Source organism: Dromiciops gliroides, chromosome 2 (genome assembly GCF_019393635.1).
Source record: "Dromiciops gliroides isolate mDroGli1 chromosome 2, mDroGli1.pri, whole genome shotgun sequence".
NCBI classification, from domain to species: domain Eukaryota; kingdom Metazoa; phylum Chordata; class Mammalia; order Microbiotheria; family Microbiotheriidae; genus Dromiciops; species Dromiciops gliroides.
The window spans coordinates 507,649,404-507,666,036 of record NC_057862.1 but is presented as its reverse complement, the minus strand read 5'-3'; the positions used below and the strand labels follow the sequence as shown (position 1 = coordinate 507,666,036).

The following is a 16,633-nucleotide window of genomic DNA, read 5'->3' as shown; positions in this document are numbered from 1 at the left end:
CCTTAGTTTTTCAAAAACACCTTTATTTTTTATTTTCATTAAAAAAAAACATTTTGAGTTCTGAATTCTTTCCCTTCCTAATGTCAATCATAACATGTGAAATCATATAAAATGTGTTTCAATATTAGCCATGTTGGAAACAAAGAACAAAAATGGGAAAAAAAGTGAAAGCATTATGCTTCACTATGTGTTCAGCTTTCATCAGTTCTCCCTTTGGATGTAAGGATTTTCATCATAAGTTCTTTAGAATTTTCTTGGATCACTGTGTTGATCTTAGTAGCTAAGTCACATTTGATCATCATATTTGTTACTATGTACAGTGCCCTTCTAGTTCTGCTCATTTCACTTTGCTTCAGAAAGTTTTCCCAGGTTTTTTTAAATTTTTAAACCATTCTGCTCATCATTTCTTTCTTTTTTTTTTTTTTGTGCAGGGCAATGAGGGCCAAGTGACTTGCCCCGGGCCACACAGCTAGTAAGTGTGAAGTGTCTGAGACCAGATTTGAACTCAGGTCCTCTTGAATCCAAAGCTGGTGCTCTATCCACTGTGCCACCTAGTTGCCCCCCTGCTCATCATTTCTTATAGCACAGTAGTATTGTCACAGTCATATAGCACAACTTATTCATCTGTTTCCCAGTTGATGGGCATCCTCTTAATTTCCAATTCTTTGCCACCACAAAAAGAGATGTTATAAATATTTTTGTACCTATAAGTCCTTTTTCTTTTTCTTTAAACTTATTGGGATACAGTCTTAGTAATGGTATTGCTAGGTCAAAAGGTATGCACAGTTTTATAATAACCGTTTGGGCATAGTTCCATATTGTTCTCTAGAATGGTTATACAAGTTCACAATTCCACTAATACTACATTAGTTTCCCTGCTTTCCCGCACCCACTCCAGTATTTATTATTGTCTTTATCTGTCATGTTAGCCAATCTGATAGATGTGAGGTAGTATCTTGGAGCATTTTTTATAGCTTTGATTTCTTTTCCAAACTGCCTTTTTTGATGATTATTTACTCTCTGATTATGTATCATTTGAGGAATGGCTCTTTTTATAAATTTGATGTCATTCCTTATGTATTTGAGAAATGAGGCCTTTATTAGAGAAATGCTATAAAAATTCTTTCCCAATTTTCTGTTTTCCTTTTCATTTTGGCTACATTGGATTTGTTTGTGCAAAACCTTTTAAATTTCATTTGATCAAAACTATCCATTATGTTTCCCATGATCTTCTGTTTCTCTTCTTTGGTCATCAAGTCTTCCCTTATCTATTGTGGAAATTTATTTTAATTTGGGGACCCTACCTTTAGACTGAGATTAGAAAGCCTTAGGCCCTCAGGGTCTCTTCTGTGTGGGAGGGGCTGGTGCCCCTCCCCCTCGCTTCAGCTGAGCCCAAAAGCCCCGTGGGCTGTACAAGATGCCAGGTCAGACATCTGGGGGGAAAAAAGCCCCCAGCTCCCTCCGACCTGAGTGGAGGTATCTGAGAGATGCTGGGCTCTGGCATAGCCTGTGCTGAGGCACATGAGGCGGGAGCACAACCCACACACCCCCACCAGCTGCAGCCCTGGCTGGCGGATTAGCTTGGTCTGTGTGGGTACAAAAAGCCCCGAAATTTGAGTGTAGAGAAGAAAAGATATATATAGACCTGGGGGTTAGACTTTGGGGGGACGGACGAGAAGAGGACTAGAGGCAGCTGAGGAGACGGCAAAGGTTGGAGAAGACAGATTACAAGGAGGGACAAGGAGGGACGAGAGAGGCTGACGAGATTAGAAAAGTTGGAGCTCGGCAGACTAGAGACAGGGCTACAAGGACAAGAGAGAAGATGAGAAGGACTAGGAGCAGGGAAAAGAGAGGCCGAAGGGCAGACTGACAGAGCAGACAGACAGAAGGTTGGTGAGAAACACAGGGGTTCAGCAGTGGCAGTAAGGAGAGGAAAGTTAGAAGCAGGGGGATTTACAAAGTGAAAGGGGCTCAGAGTTAGAATAAAGTACCTGAGTGCCCTGAGGCTGGAGGTGGCTACGGTCCTTATTGTATTCAAGAAGTTCCAAAGAGAAGCTCCACAATGCAGTCAGGTTGTACACTTTATTTCCCTGTATTCTTAATTTTCAATAGTATCTCATAAATAAACTCTGCTTTGATTATTTAGTTAAGAGACTTCTTAATATTTTGCTTATCAATTTGAGAATAGAGCAGTGTGGTGGAACTTTATAAATGGCCCACATTAAATTAACAAAGTCAGATAGCCAGTCAGTCAAAAGTCCCAGAATTAGTACCCCAATCAAATTAGTCCCCCCAAATTAGCCCTAGTCATCAAAAATATTCTTACATTTGAATGGCGACCCAGATGGGACTTACGGCCCAATTATAATTTTCCAAAACATATCATTTTTCATATAGTTATAATTTTTCATAAATCCAATTATATAATTTTTCAAGGTTAGATATAGTTTATAGTTAATAATTATTTTTTTTACACATAGATCTGATAGGTGAAATTTTCCATGCTCTCCTAATTTGCTTATGATACCGACCTTTATGTCTGAATCATGTACCCATTTTAACATTATCTTGGTATATGGTATAAGATGTTGGTCTATACTTAGTTTCTGCCAAACTACATAACAATTTTCCTAGCAATTTTTGTCAAATAATGAGTTCTTGAACTTAAAGCTTGGATCTTTGACTCTGATCGTTTTCTACTGTGTATTGTGTACCCAATTTCATCTGCCATTTCATTTTTTAGTTAATACTAGATCGTTTTGATGATTACCACTTTGTAATATAATTTAAAATCTGGTACTACTAAGCTACCTTCCTTCATTTTTTTCCCCATTGGTTTTGTTGATATTCTTGATTTTGTTTATTTTTACAGATGAAGTTTGTTATGATTTTTCTATAGCTCTATAAAATAATTCTTTTGTAGTTTGTTATAGCACTGAATAAGTAAATTAATTTAAGTAGAATTGCCATTTTTTATATTGACTTTTTTTCATGATTTTCTTGTATCATTCTCATTTCTCTTTCCTTTTTTTCCTCTACCTCTCATTTTATTTTCATAGTTGTTTTTGAGCACTTCTATGGCCTGAGACAAATTCATAGTTTTCTTGGAAGCTTTGATTGTAGGAGCTTTGAATTTGTTATCTTCTTCTGAGGGTGTATTTGGGGGGGGGCGGGGCAATGGGGGTTAAGCGACTTGCCCAGGGTCATACAGCTAGTAAGCATCAAGTGTCTGAGGTCCTCCTGAATCCAGGGCTGGTGCTTTATCAACTGTGCCACCTAGCTGCCCCAGTCTGTAATTTTTTTTGGTGCTTCCAAAGTGATGTGATCTGGGGAGAGATGTGTCACTGTTTTTCTAGCCTCTTAACTGGTCTTTACCTAGGAAAGATCACTGCAGCTAAATGTGCTAGTGCTTCCCTTTGTCTTGAAACTTTGACTAGGGCCTTTGCTCCCCTGCTGCCTTGAGTGCTAGTATGCCTCTTGACCTTGGAATTGCATATGGACAATGCAACAAGGTCCTTTGCCCTGTGTTAGTTCAGAGTCTCTTAAAATTTTTCTGAGCAGTTGTTTAACCCCCTTCCTGTTTCTGAGCTGAGAGTCCTTGGAAGCTGCTGCCGTTACTATGACAGCCACCACCAACGCTCTCTTACTATGTGTGCTCCAGGCCAAACCCCCACCCAGATGTTACAGACCTCACCTTACTGACTTCCTAAGTGAAAAAAATGTCTCATCTTGAAAATTCAATTTTAGGTTTTATTTTAATTTTTTTTTTGCAGGGCAATGGGGGTTAAGTGACTTGCCCAGGGTCACACAGCTAGTAAGTGTCAAGTGTCTGAGGCTGGATTTGAACTCAGGTCCTCCTGAATCCAGGGCCAGTGCTTTATCCACTGTGCCACCTAGCTTCCCCCTAGGTTTTGTTTTAAAGTTGTCTGGAGGGGAATGTTGGAAGAGTTGGGCTGGGTTGCTGCATTTACTCTGCCATCTTGGCTCTGCCTTCTCCTTTTTGAATTTTTCATGAGTTCCTATAGCTTCCATCTCCCAAATCCTGGTCTTAAGTATCTTCAAATTTACCTAAGGATGGTCTTTAGTTAATAGAAATTGTCTGTCCTTGGACCCATTTTTAACTTGCCAGATCCTATGTTCTATAGGCATAGCCCATCAGAACTCTGTTCCATGATGAGGCATTAAAGCTGTTGTTGTTTGTCATTTGTTCTCATAGAGGACCATGACATCAGTACATGATATCATGAGTTGTAGTGAATTGGCTTTAAGTGAGGGAGGGCTGTGCAAAAGTCATCAGCCTCATTGTCTCCTCCAAAGCCATTTGGGTCCAGTGGCAAGATGTGTAGCAGGATGATTTGAGATGGATCCAAGTATTTGAGGCAGTTGGGGTTGAGTGACTTGCCCAGGGTCACACAGGTAGTAAGTCTGAGGCCAAATGTCTGAGGCCAGATTTGACCTTAGGTCCTCCTGACTCTAAAGTCAGTGCTTTATCTATCTAGCTGCTTGCTGGCATTAGAGTAGGACTTTAGTGGTCACTATAATACTTTAAAACTTAGGATAAAGTAGAAAAGCATGTATAAGAGTTCATATCAAAAGTTTTATTGGCTAAAAAAATTTTTTTTACTAGGTTCAGGGAGCCAGTTTCCGAGGTTGGAAGGAAGTGACCTCAATGTTTAATAAAGATGATGAACAACAGCTATTAGAAAAATGCAAATCTCCAAAGTTTAAAGGGTAAGTAGTAAAAGATTATTTTAAAAAATTGACATTGAAGGAATAAAGCAGGGAAACAGACTGGAATAAAGAAAGAAAATGATTTATTGTATGTACTTTAATTAAATTAAAATGTATTTGTGTCTTAATTTTCAAGCATTTGGGGAAATTTTTGTCATTTGGTTGTTTCAGTCATGTCCAGCTCTTTGTGACCATTTCTCCAGCTCATTTTACAGATGAGGAATGAGGGCAAACAGGGTTAAGTGACTTAGATAGTGTTACACAACTAGAAAGTGTGTGAGGCCAGATTTGAACTCATCAAGATTAGTCTGCCTGATTCCAAGCCCAGTGCTCCATCCACTGTGCCACCTATTAACCCTTGAGATAAGTGATAGTATTTTTATTTTTAAGGAACTCTGCATAGTCAACAAATTAGCTATGTTTATGATTTTATAATGATTTGTTATACTGTAAACCATTCAGAATTTCCTTACTTCTGTTCCTATTAATTAACTAATTGAATTATTCTTAAGATCTTGGTATCTTTATATTTCAAATACTGCATTCAGTTTGACATAATTTTGAAATTTTGGGACAGCATTTTTGTTGTTGTAACTGAAACTTACATGCGGAAGTCCTGCATTTTAAATTGAACTAATTAACCCTTAAGCAACTTCAGTGATACTCAAGCATAAAAAGAACTTTAGAAAATAAAAATACATTAGAAATTAGGCACTATTATATTTTAGTAGCTTTACAAATATATACATTTATATATATTTATAAGTTTAAATTTATTTTTATGGCTTAACTTCTGTTTTTTGTTTGTTTGGGGTTTTTTTGTGGGGCAGTGAGGGTTAAGTGATTTGCCCAAGGTCACACAGCTAGTAAGTGTCAAGTGTCTGAGGCCGGATTTGAACTCAGGTCCTCCTGAATCCAGGGCTGATGCTTTATCAAACATTGCGCCACCTAGCTGCCCCTAACTTGTTTTTTATTATAGATTTGTTTTTAAATTATGCATTTTTATCAATTTGCACTATAATATTGTATACAACTAGTCCTTTCATTGTTCCTTGCCCCTAATGTTGTTTCATAGAAACTGTTAATGAAGTTAAGTGCAGTCTGACTCATATTTTTAAGCTCTTTAAAGTGAATTGTATACAGCAATGGTTTCAAACTGAAATAGAAACATGCCACCAAACTATACATAAGGATCCTTATGGGCCACATATTGACTTAGAACACATTAATATTATCTGTATTCTATTGCATTCTTATTTATTTTATTAAATATTTTAAAATTACATTTTAATCTGATTAGGACCACAACAGGTCATGTGTTTGAGTCTGGTATACAGTCTATTGTTTTTTATCCTATCTTCCATTTCTAATTCTAAAATTTAGCTTTGGTCCATTACCCTTTTCTTAGCAGAGCCATTGTTTCCCCACAGTAAATTAGAACTAAAGCCCTATTCTTTGCTTGTGAATTTGATTGGGCTCCCACTGTAAAAATTAAAAAAAAAAAAGAATTCTAGGAGGAAATCTCTAATTTCATTAATAAGGAAAAAAACAAATGCATAACAATTTATCTTTCTTTTACTGTAGTTGTAAATAATTTAATCAGAGTAGGTATTCCCTCTCCTATGTAGGTTGTCTCCTCAACACCTTAGTAAATAAAAAGTCTTTCTTCATGAGTTACTATTTCTTTCCCTATTGCAGTTTATCTTCTGGTAACTCATCCTTTGATAAATCTCAATAAACTATTAATTTTTGGTACTGATTTTAGATTGTTTGGAAATGTTAATTTTGTAAATCTAAAGTTGTGAAGAATGCTTTTAAAATAATTTTAGTAGCTCCCCCAGTTAAAAATTAACCGGATATTTTATATACCTATTTTCTTTTAATTGGTTTAATTGGAAGCTTAAAAATATCAAAGTTTCTTTTGACAAAAATTGTTCAATATTTAATATTTTCATCTACCTCAGAACTAACTTAAGAGTAAAAGAAGATGTGAAGACTGAAAAGAAATCCGGATTTTGGGACAGTTTGGTGTTAAAACAGAACATGCAATCTAAGAAACCAGATGAAATCGAGGGATGGGAGCCACCTCAGATTACTCTTGAAGATCCAGCCACTGATCTAGGTGACTCTTCTAGGGACCATCTCTCCTGGCCAGGTTGGGAAGATGAGACTAAAGGTTCTACTAAATACACCAACCTGACCAGCTCAGGAAACAGTTCCAAGTGGAGTATTAAATCAGCTGGAAAACTGGTCAGCATTAGACGGCAAAGCAAAGGTAATCTTACTGATAACTGGGAAGAATTAGAATGATAATAGCAATTTGAAATACTTCATAAATGAAAATGTTCCTTGATGTCTATGTATAGTCAAACCAAAATTTGCTCAATATTGCACCTGTATGCTTAGTTTTGTTCAGATTCTTAAACATTTTTCTGTTATTTTTAATTATTATATCAACAGATGATTGATCTGTTTTCTTCATTTAAAAAAGAATAGAAAACCCTCTTTTGTGCCTATTTTTCTCATTTGGATTTTTCCAGTATGTCAGATAGATGAGGTAACCAAAAATACTGTATTTATGTAGTGAATGTATATACTGGTTTTGAATTTGACTGCCTTATCCAGAAACTTCTAGGCTCTTGGGATCCCAAGGCTTCTGAAGCTACAGATGTTAATTTTGGATGACTTCCCTAAAAAAGCCAGTGTTGATTTGTAATTTGCCACAAAACTCTTTTCATGCCATAGTAATAATTCCTAGGATTTTTGTCTGAGAATCTTCTTTCCTTGTTTTTTAATTAGTCATTCTGTTTCTGTTTTTGTGTTGTATGAAATATGAGACTGTAGCAGTTGTATAATTCTCTTCCATTGCCAGAAATTGGCAGAGTCAATAAGTCTTCCAAAGGTTAGGCTAAAAGTTATTTAATTTAGCAAAAATTTAAAATTTGCCATTTGAAAAAAAGAAAAAAACACTTGGTTAAAAAGTTAAACAGGAAAGTAAAGGATTGTAATTTAGTGCAAAATGTCAAATAAAATATATTCATGCAATGCCTGTGGAGAAATAGCTTCTAGTTTGCACATGAATAGTAATGATTTTGGTTTTGTTTTGGTGTTATTTTTCCTTAGTTCTCCTTCTTGACTTTTAAATATTGATCTTATTTTTAAATTATTTATTCTAAAAAGTCACTGAGCTTTTATGGTGTCAGAGTAACTAAGGAATTATAGAATGTGTGCTAACTACGTGTCTTGGTACTCTTAATTTTAGTTTGGAAATTAAATTGTTATACTTCTGTTCTTTATAGATTTCAAAATGTATATAAAAACTGAAAGTGCCTCTTTTTTCTATTATAACCACAGATTTGGGTTTAATTTTCAAAATGATATTCTTAATATAATGGGTGTTAGTTACATCTTTTCTTGTAAAAATGCCTATTTTTAGCAGAAAAATAATTTATGGCTGATCCATTATTATCACTCTGAAGTTATTTCTTGAAGTAGAAAATGTTTTAAATCTCTAAACTTTAATGTTATCTTTAACTATGGGCTCACGTCAGGTGTCTTTAGCAATATGCCACGTCTCCAGGGATGCTTAGATATCTCTTTTATCTGAATCACCAACTTGTTTGAGGAGAAAAAAAGCCACAGCTTTTATTGGTAAAGAATAGTTTTTTCTTGTCTCCCCCCCCCCCCCCAGGGAGGTTATGTGCTTCAAAACAAATGCAATTTACCAACATTGTTATACTGCACTCTCCCTGTCCCCTACAAATCACATAATTCAATTGTGCTTCAGTGCAGTTCAGTTTTAAATGGATGTTCCAATGAACATCTCCATGGAATATCTGAACATATCTGATAGTTAAACTATTAAGTAGATAGAGAATTTTTAAAAAATACTATGCTTTAGGAAAAAAGTTTTTCTTTGACAAGAATAGTCAAAAGGATACTGTGTTTTAAAAAGGTATGTGAAATAATTTTATTTAGGTTTTTTGTTCTTAATGTAATAAAAAGCTATGTTAATACTATGCTACTTAGCCTTATTGAGGAAGAAAAATAATTTGCCTCAGGTAAATAAATCTGTTTTTTGTCTCCTTCTTTGCAGCAGTGTTTGGTAAAATTACATAAGGATATAGTTCATAATTTATAGATCATTTCATAGTTTATTTTAAAAAAGTTTAAGATTAGGAGCAGTGTTTTGACATGTCTTCAGCTAATGCTGACACAAGACAATAGAAACAAGTCAATTGAAAACCTTATAACAACCCTTTAGCTGGGGAAAAAGGTCAGGAAATGCCATTATGGTTTTCCTTTTATTGTGAGGTCTGTTATATCATGACCAGTATGCATCACTATGTCTTGCATAGTTTATTGTCAAGTGCCTCTATTTCACCTGAAATAGCCCTGTATAATTATGAACAATTTCCCCAAATCTGAATTATTCTGGAGTTAAAACTGTATTTGGATCAGAATTTTCTGTATAACTTATCTGAATTTTTCTTTCCTACAGATGAAACAAATTAAAGTAAAATATTAATGTTTTCTGTTATAATTGTGTCTGCTTTAAGGTAGAATGTATCTGTTGTGATTTTAAGATAATTATTTATTATATTTTGTAGCATAATTTCTTTTGAAGAAAGTTTCACTAAAGTGAGTTTTTCTTTTGTTCTTTTCATAGGCATTTCATTAAATCTCTTACCCAGAAAATATTGAGGCCTTAGTTTGGGGTTTAAATGTTTATATACCCTGAATATGATCAGGAGTACTGATCAGGAGTACTGGATGCATGGAATAGGGATGCTATTTAACTCCTTAATGCTTTGTTTGATTTTGATGAGAAATTGGTCATGCTTCATAAAAGATATATTAAGAATGAATTTTGAGGTTATACAAAAAATAAAATTTACTTAAATCTTTTCCCCATTGCCAATTTGCATGATTATTGGCTTTTGCTCAAGTTAATGTCAGATGACTGTAATTAGTCACACAGTGACGACTTTTTTTTAGCCTCGTTTTCAAATGCAAATAATACTTGTAGAATTTTCACATAAATAAAGAAATAATTTAAACTGGAGTTTCATGACTTTTTTTTTAATTTTTCAAATTTTCTTGAGTAGCATTTTCTTTTAGGTGTATCAAAATTGTCACAGTAACTAAGTAATCGGTGGTTGGTATAACCTGCCTCTAAAGTGCTTTTCTTGATATGTGACACAGGTCGGTATCAGGTGTTCCAGTAGGACCATTGTTTTGCGGGTTATGACTGGTACAGGTTGCTTTGATTTCACCATTGGCTATTTAGCGTTCAGTAAACCGTCATCTTCTTGACTCCCAACTTTGGTATAAACATGGAGCAGGAGTCAGACATAGGCCTAGGAAGAGACCTTGGAGGCCATTTGGTCCAAACCCAGCATTTTTCAGATATGAAAAACAAGGCTCAAAGACAGCACATGATTAGCCTGTGGTCACATAGGTCGTCAAATGGCAGAGCCAGGTTTTGAAACCAGGACAGCCCACACACATTTCTTCCAAATTTTTCCCCTTATCTTCTTCCACCTCTAAACATGCCCTTCTTTCCAGCTTCTATAATTCTGAAACAATGCCATGATTTTCCTAAATGACCCAGGCTGGAAATTTCCAAGTTATCTTTTTCTCTCTTTTCTCCCTAACTCCTCATATTTAATCATTCTTCAGTTACAATTATCAGCCTTGAGGTAGGTAGTTGTGGGTGGTACTCTTGTTTTAAAGATGAAGGAATGGAAGGAAAGTTCAGAGAGAGAAATTTAATTCTCCAGGGTCATATTACTAAGAAATGTCAGCGCCAGAGCTAAAATCAGGATTTACCACAAAAAGTAAAGGCGTTCTCTCACTTTTGTGCCATGCTGGATATTCTGCTTACATAGCCTGTCTCTTCCTCATCTGCCTTCGTTGGACCATCTCAGCTATTATCCAGGATCATTGATGAAGAGGTGAGGTGTCAGGAACTACACAGGCACAAAGTATAATCTTAATTTTAAAATTTATCTCTAATTAATTATTTTTTGGGGGGGGCAATGAGGGTTAAGTGACTTGCTCAGGGTCACACAGCTAGTAAGTGTCAAGTGTCTGAGGCCGGATTTGAACTCTGGTCCTCCTGAATGCAGGGCCAGTGCTCTATCCACTGTGCCACCTAGCTGCCCCAAAGCATAATCTTTAAAGCAAATCAAAGGCAGTGTGGAAGAGTAAACAAAAACCTTACTTTAGAGTTAGAAGACTGACAATTCAATCTTAGATTTGATACTTTATACCCATGTGATAGTGGGCAATCTATAACCTCTTTAGGCCTTAAATTTTCTTCTAAGGGAGGTGGCTTGAAGTAGATAAACTCTAAGGTTCCTTCTAACTCTAAATATTATGATTGCTGAATCTTGAACAGTTTCATGGGAGAGGTCAAAGAGGAGAGCTGACAAGAGCTCTGTTTATAAAGGTAGATAATATTTATAAAGCATTTAGCACATTAACTGGTGCACAGCAGGCACTATATAAAATACTTATTCTCTTCCCCTTTCCCCTCTTTAATCATTTGTGGTATTTACCTACCCTACTGAGTAAACCTACTTATAATAGGGGGGAAATCCAGAAACTTAACAAGTAACTAATCATTATTGTCAGATTTAACCTTTCTTAGTTAAATATAATTTGACAGTTGTCTGGTAGTCAGTTCTGATTGGAAATATGTACTTCATAAATGAAATAGGCCAGATTGAAGAAAGCTTCTGGTAGGAGACAGATTGATCATTAGTTGGATTTTTTTATCCAGCTTACTGTTGTCCATTAACTTGTTTTGATTCTAAAAGACCATCTACTAGCCCATTCTTAATACTTAAGAAAGGTCATAAAATTTGTTTGGTTTTTAGGTCTCTTTATGTTTTAGATTGGCCAGCTAGGTGGCACAGTAGATAGAGTTGCCAGTCCTGCACTCAGGAAGACTCTTCTTCCTGAGTTCAAGTGTGACTTCAGACACTTACTAGCTGTGTGACCTCGGGTAAGTCAATTAACCCTGCTCTACATCTTTAAAGTCAGCTGAAGAAGGAAATGGCAAATCACTCCAGTATCTTTGCCAAGAAAACACCCAAAATAGGTCATGAAGAGTTGGACACAACTAAAATATGACCAACCAACAATAACATTTTTAGATTAAAATTGTGCTCTCTGGGGCAGCTAGGTGGTACAGTGAATAAAGCACTGGCCCTGGATTCAGGAGGACCCGAGTTCAAAGTCAGCCTCAGACACTTGACACTTACTAGCTGTGTGACCCTGGGCAAGTCACTTGGCCCCCATTGACCCACAAAACAAAAAAAACAAAAAAAAAAGAGAAAGAAAAGAATGCAAATACTGGATTAGGCAGACCTAGTGGACCTAATTATTTTGTTTACTAAATTGGCCTATGGAGCTTTAAATGAATTGATTTTCTTTTGTTTAAAAAAAAAAGTTGTAAAGACAATTAATTCCTTTGCAGGGGTTCTAAATCTTTTTTGTTGACATGGACCTCTTTGGCAATCTAGTAAAGACATTGGACCCCTTCTGAGAATACTATTTTTAAATGCATATCATAACATTTCTAAGATTGCAAAGGAAAAACCCAAAGGTTAGCAAAAAATAAGGATGTACTTCTTTTTTTTAATACCCACGTTCAAAGACCCTCCTCCCCCCCTCCAGAAGCTAGGTCCTTAAATCCTTTGGACTGCTTTTCTTTTAGATGCCTTGTGATTATTGTCATCAAAACTTAGACAAGCTTACAGAGTGGTTCCTCTTTGACCTCAAGATTGCTAGGATCAAAGAATTAGGACTGGGAGGGACCTCAGGAGCCATTTCATCTAGCCAAGCTCCGTTGTTTTAAAGATAAAGAACTAAGTAACTGGCTACAGCAGTGAATCTATCTGATACATTGGGATACAAAATTAGGAAATTAGGTTTTTGTATGTGAAACTGGAAATTCCTTTTTAGTCTTCATCTCTGATAGTTGAGAGTGTTTCCATATTTAAAAAAAAATTAATGTAAACTGGATTGAGCTAGTCTCTAACCTGTGGATGGCTAGAGAAGAACAGAGCAGGCTCAAGACAGGAGAGTCAGGAATCAAACAGAAGTTTAATTTCAAAGTGAGGGAAATGGTTTGCAAGCAAAGAAGCAAATTAGACACATGTGCTGGGTCCCCATCCCTAATGAGGGACCTGCTTTAGTGTAAGCAGAGCTCTTGTACCTATGGCTACAGCATTGAGCTGATGCCCTGATAAGGAGGAGATAAGAGCTTGATTCCTAGCAGGGCTTCATGACCAGAACTTGCCTGAGCTCAGAGAACACCAGGTGCTGGTCAAAGCAATACAATAATTATGTGATTTTGCCAGAGGGTGAGTGCAAGGGATTGTTGTTATGCCAAGCTCAGGGCACAATTTGTTTGTAATACCTTAGCTCTGGAAAACAGGGTGTCTCTTAATAGTATCTTGACAATATCGTATGTTAACATATATGATATATATATATATACATGCATATATACGTACATACATATATAATCTTGTACCACCAATTTGAAATTAGGGGAGAGGTAACACTAGAATTATAGCTACTGAGGTTTATAAAGACAGCCTTTAAGGCTTACGAAAACCTGACAGTGAATTTGTGAGTATCAACTCAGGGCCACTTGACTAAAACTAAAGAAGAGGAAAATCAAAAAGATGATGATCTGTTTTTTGAAAATAATTGAATTACTCCTTCCTTAACTACAACCAACTGCCAGTTATTGGCAGGTAAGCTCCCAAAGCCCATGGGATAGCAACACTCCCAGATGACTGTACTTCCAGTCTAGCCCCTGTAACTATAATTAGGGGAGCAATTATTGTGGAGTAGGGGCTGGCTGTTCTTACCATTTGCCAATAACTGCTACTCAAAGAGTAGGCAAGCTGGCCTACCTGAAGCAGAAAGACATCTTGGAGAGATAGGAGGTGGCATGTACCAGGTCAGTCAAACTATTACCTTCCATAAGACCCCCAGTGGAGACAGTCGGAGACTCTGAGAAGAAGACCCTCTTTGAAAGGCATACTACCAGCTGTACCTCTAGTCCAGCCTTTGCAGTCATTAACCCTTGTGGAGATGTGACCTGGCAACAGCTTAAGAGCACCAAAGTCCTTGGCATTGTCGCATGGTTCAAACTTAGAAATGCATAAGATTTTATTGGCAGAAATAACCTTAAAGAAAGATGCATTAGCATCTGCTTTGGAGCTATACCCTAAGGACCACGGGAACTGGCTGAAACTTTTATTTGTCTCCCCATTAAGATATGAGTTCTTTGAGATCAGGGACTGCTTTTCCATTTGTATTCCTAGCCTTTATATGTAGTGCTTAGTAATTTTTTTTCATTTATTCATTAAGTAGGGGATATTGACTAATTACTAGAAGACCTGTAGAAATAATCTAGTCTGGTCCTCTCATTTTGATTTTAAGTATAAATTGGAAGCATGAATATTTTAAAAGAATCAAGTAAGCAACAAACTTTACGCTGCCAATATTAACAACTGAGTAATGTAAATTGTAATACTTCTCTGTACCTTAATTTCCTCATTTCAAAATGGGACTTACAGGAAGAGAGACCTCTACGGTCTAACCCAACCCCCTCGTTTTACCAAGTGAGTCTGTAGAAATGAAGTTACTTGCCTTAAGGTCCCACAGGTAGTAAGAGAATTGGAACTTGAACATAGTCCTGTTATCCAGTATTCTTTCCACTACCTGACCATGGCCCTTATCTTATGTTATCTGCACAGGGGTTGTTGTGATCATCAAAAGAAAATTTAGGTATAGAACTTTATAGTGCTTTCCATATAAATACTTTATTATTTTCCAGTTACATTTAGAGATAGTTTCAACATTTGTTTTTCTAAGATTTCTAGTTTCAGATTTTTCTCCCTCCCCCCTCTCCAAGACAGCAAGTAATCTGATACAGGTTATGTGTGTATAATCACATTAAACATATTTCTGCAACTTTATAGTGCTTTAAAGCATAGAGTTCTTTAAGACATGTCTATATAAATGTTATGATTATTCTAAGAACAGAAACAGGAATAAATGCCCTAACAAAGATGATTCTCCCTAACTATTTCTCACAATTAAGGAGAATTTACCATTTATAATCCTTGACCCCTCTTGATTAGTAATGAGCATGTGATATAACAGACTTCACTGCTAACCAGAAGCTTCTCACACCCTAAATAAGGGAAGGTGGTATCAGATATTAAGTAGAACACTTCGGTAGCGTGATTATTTGCTTTATTTAAGCAAACAAAAGGTGTACTATTTCTTCATGGAAGAAAACTGACCTCAATAACAGAATGCACACTTTGTTCTTAAGCTTTTTAGTGTGACTTAAGGGGAAAGTAAAAATTTGGAAATATGGATGCAGAACCACAGGGCGAAAACCTCTAACCTTCTTTGGAAAAGGCTGCCTTTTAAAAGATAATACTAGTAAGCTGGTATAAGTAGTTAACTTTATTGGCTTTTAGAACAAAACTACTTAATTTACCTGTCTGCTTCAAACAGTATTGTTTTCTCAAGTATCATTAAGTGCCTTGTTTAGCTTTAATGACCATGAAAGAAAGTTAACTTATTTATGTCCAGTTTCTTATCAGGTTCATCAACACCCCTCCTGCATCTTCCTGTACTCTACTGAAAACAGAACCAATATCAAACCAAACATTATGGTGAGATGTTATCATAGTCTCTACCATGTTAATGAAACCCCTTTGAAAGAGACTCAGTTCTTATCAACCCATACCCTTACCTTCCTTAACTGTATTTGTCTAATTAATTTATTTAGCAATTTCATGGTATTAAACATTTATAGACCTTTTTTTTTTCCTAGTGTGAAGCAGCCCGAGCTCATGTGTGGAAATTGTTGAGTTTTATTAGCTACTGGACAATGTGTCCTAATGGGCAGGCAGTTTAGGTACTTAATGTGAGAAATTAATTACTTCTCTCAAATTTAATAACTAATTATTATATTAAGATTAAGAGTTTTTCCTTTTCTGCTTACTCATCCAGAAATTAAACTGTGTGGGAGATTTATCCAGGCTAAGATCTGATCAGACATTAAAGTTAAAAGCATTCTAAATTTGAATGTATTCCTGCTTTTTGTGTTTGCTCCTACAGGTCTGGAGAAGTGTTGATTCTCTCTTTTGTCAGACAGGTATTGTGGAAATTGATGTCTCTTTGACCAAGATTTTGGTGACCTGAGTCATTATAACCCAAGACACCCTTTATTGTAATACCTATTCTCTCATTAACAATGAACAATTATTAACCATTAAACATTATCAATCATTAACAATTGTTAACCAATCAGGGTTGATTCCCACCATGGAGAATACCTACCCTTTAAAGGGTATATAAACTGAGAGCCTGCCATGATTGTCTTTGTCTGAGAGAGACAGCCAAATGGCCATCCTTTTATTAATAAACATGCTGGCCTCATTAATAAAACAATTAGATTACCCAGAAACTTTGTCTCATGGCATTTTTTAATCATCATAGCAGTGAACTCTTCTATTTAATCATCATGACATTGTAGACCTGAAAAAGTATGCTGTTTTGTTGTCTAACATTTTTCATTATTCCCTTTCTGGACCTCTGTGGTCTAATCAAATTGGCTTTTTTGTTGTTCCTCACACTCATACAAAAATACAACTAAGAGTTCTAAGCATAAATAAGGAAATTCAGGAATCATCTCATGCCTTTAAACAGAACTCAAAGGAAAAAACGGAATTTACATTGAAAACTCTCCTGAGGTGAAATCTGAGACAATTCACTTTTGTTTGGCTAGCTACATTAATCAAAACGATTGGATAATTAATTATTATTATTATTTACAAGTTGGCCCTATTACCAA

General features: G+C 35.9%; 1 protein-coding gene across 4 annotated transcripts in view; it reads left to right on the top strand.

Moving 5' to 3' along the window:
* The window catches only part of LOC122744734 (testis development related protein), a 45,297-nt gene extending 35,508 nt beyond the window's left edge, over positions 1-9,789 (top strand). For 3 of the 4 annotated variants that reach the window (XM_043990372.1, XM_043990369.1, XM_043990371.1), the window contains 2 exons: positions 4,628-4,731; positions 6,696-9,789. In XM_043990372.1, coding sequence (XP_043846307.1) covers positions 4,628-4,731; positions 6,696-7,041 — 450 coding nt within the window. In that variant the 3' untranslated portion in view covers positions 7,042-9,789. The remainder of the gene's footprint in view (positions 1-4,627; positions 4,732-6,695) is intronic. The other variant, XM_043990370.1, reaches the window with a different exon arrangement.
* The last annotated feature ends 6,844 nt before the right edge of the window (positions 9,790-16,633 follow it).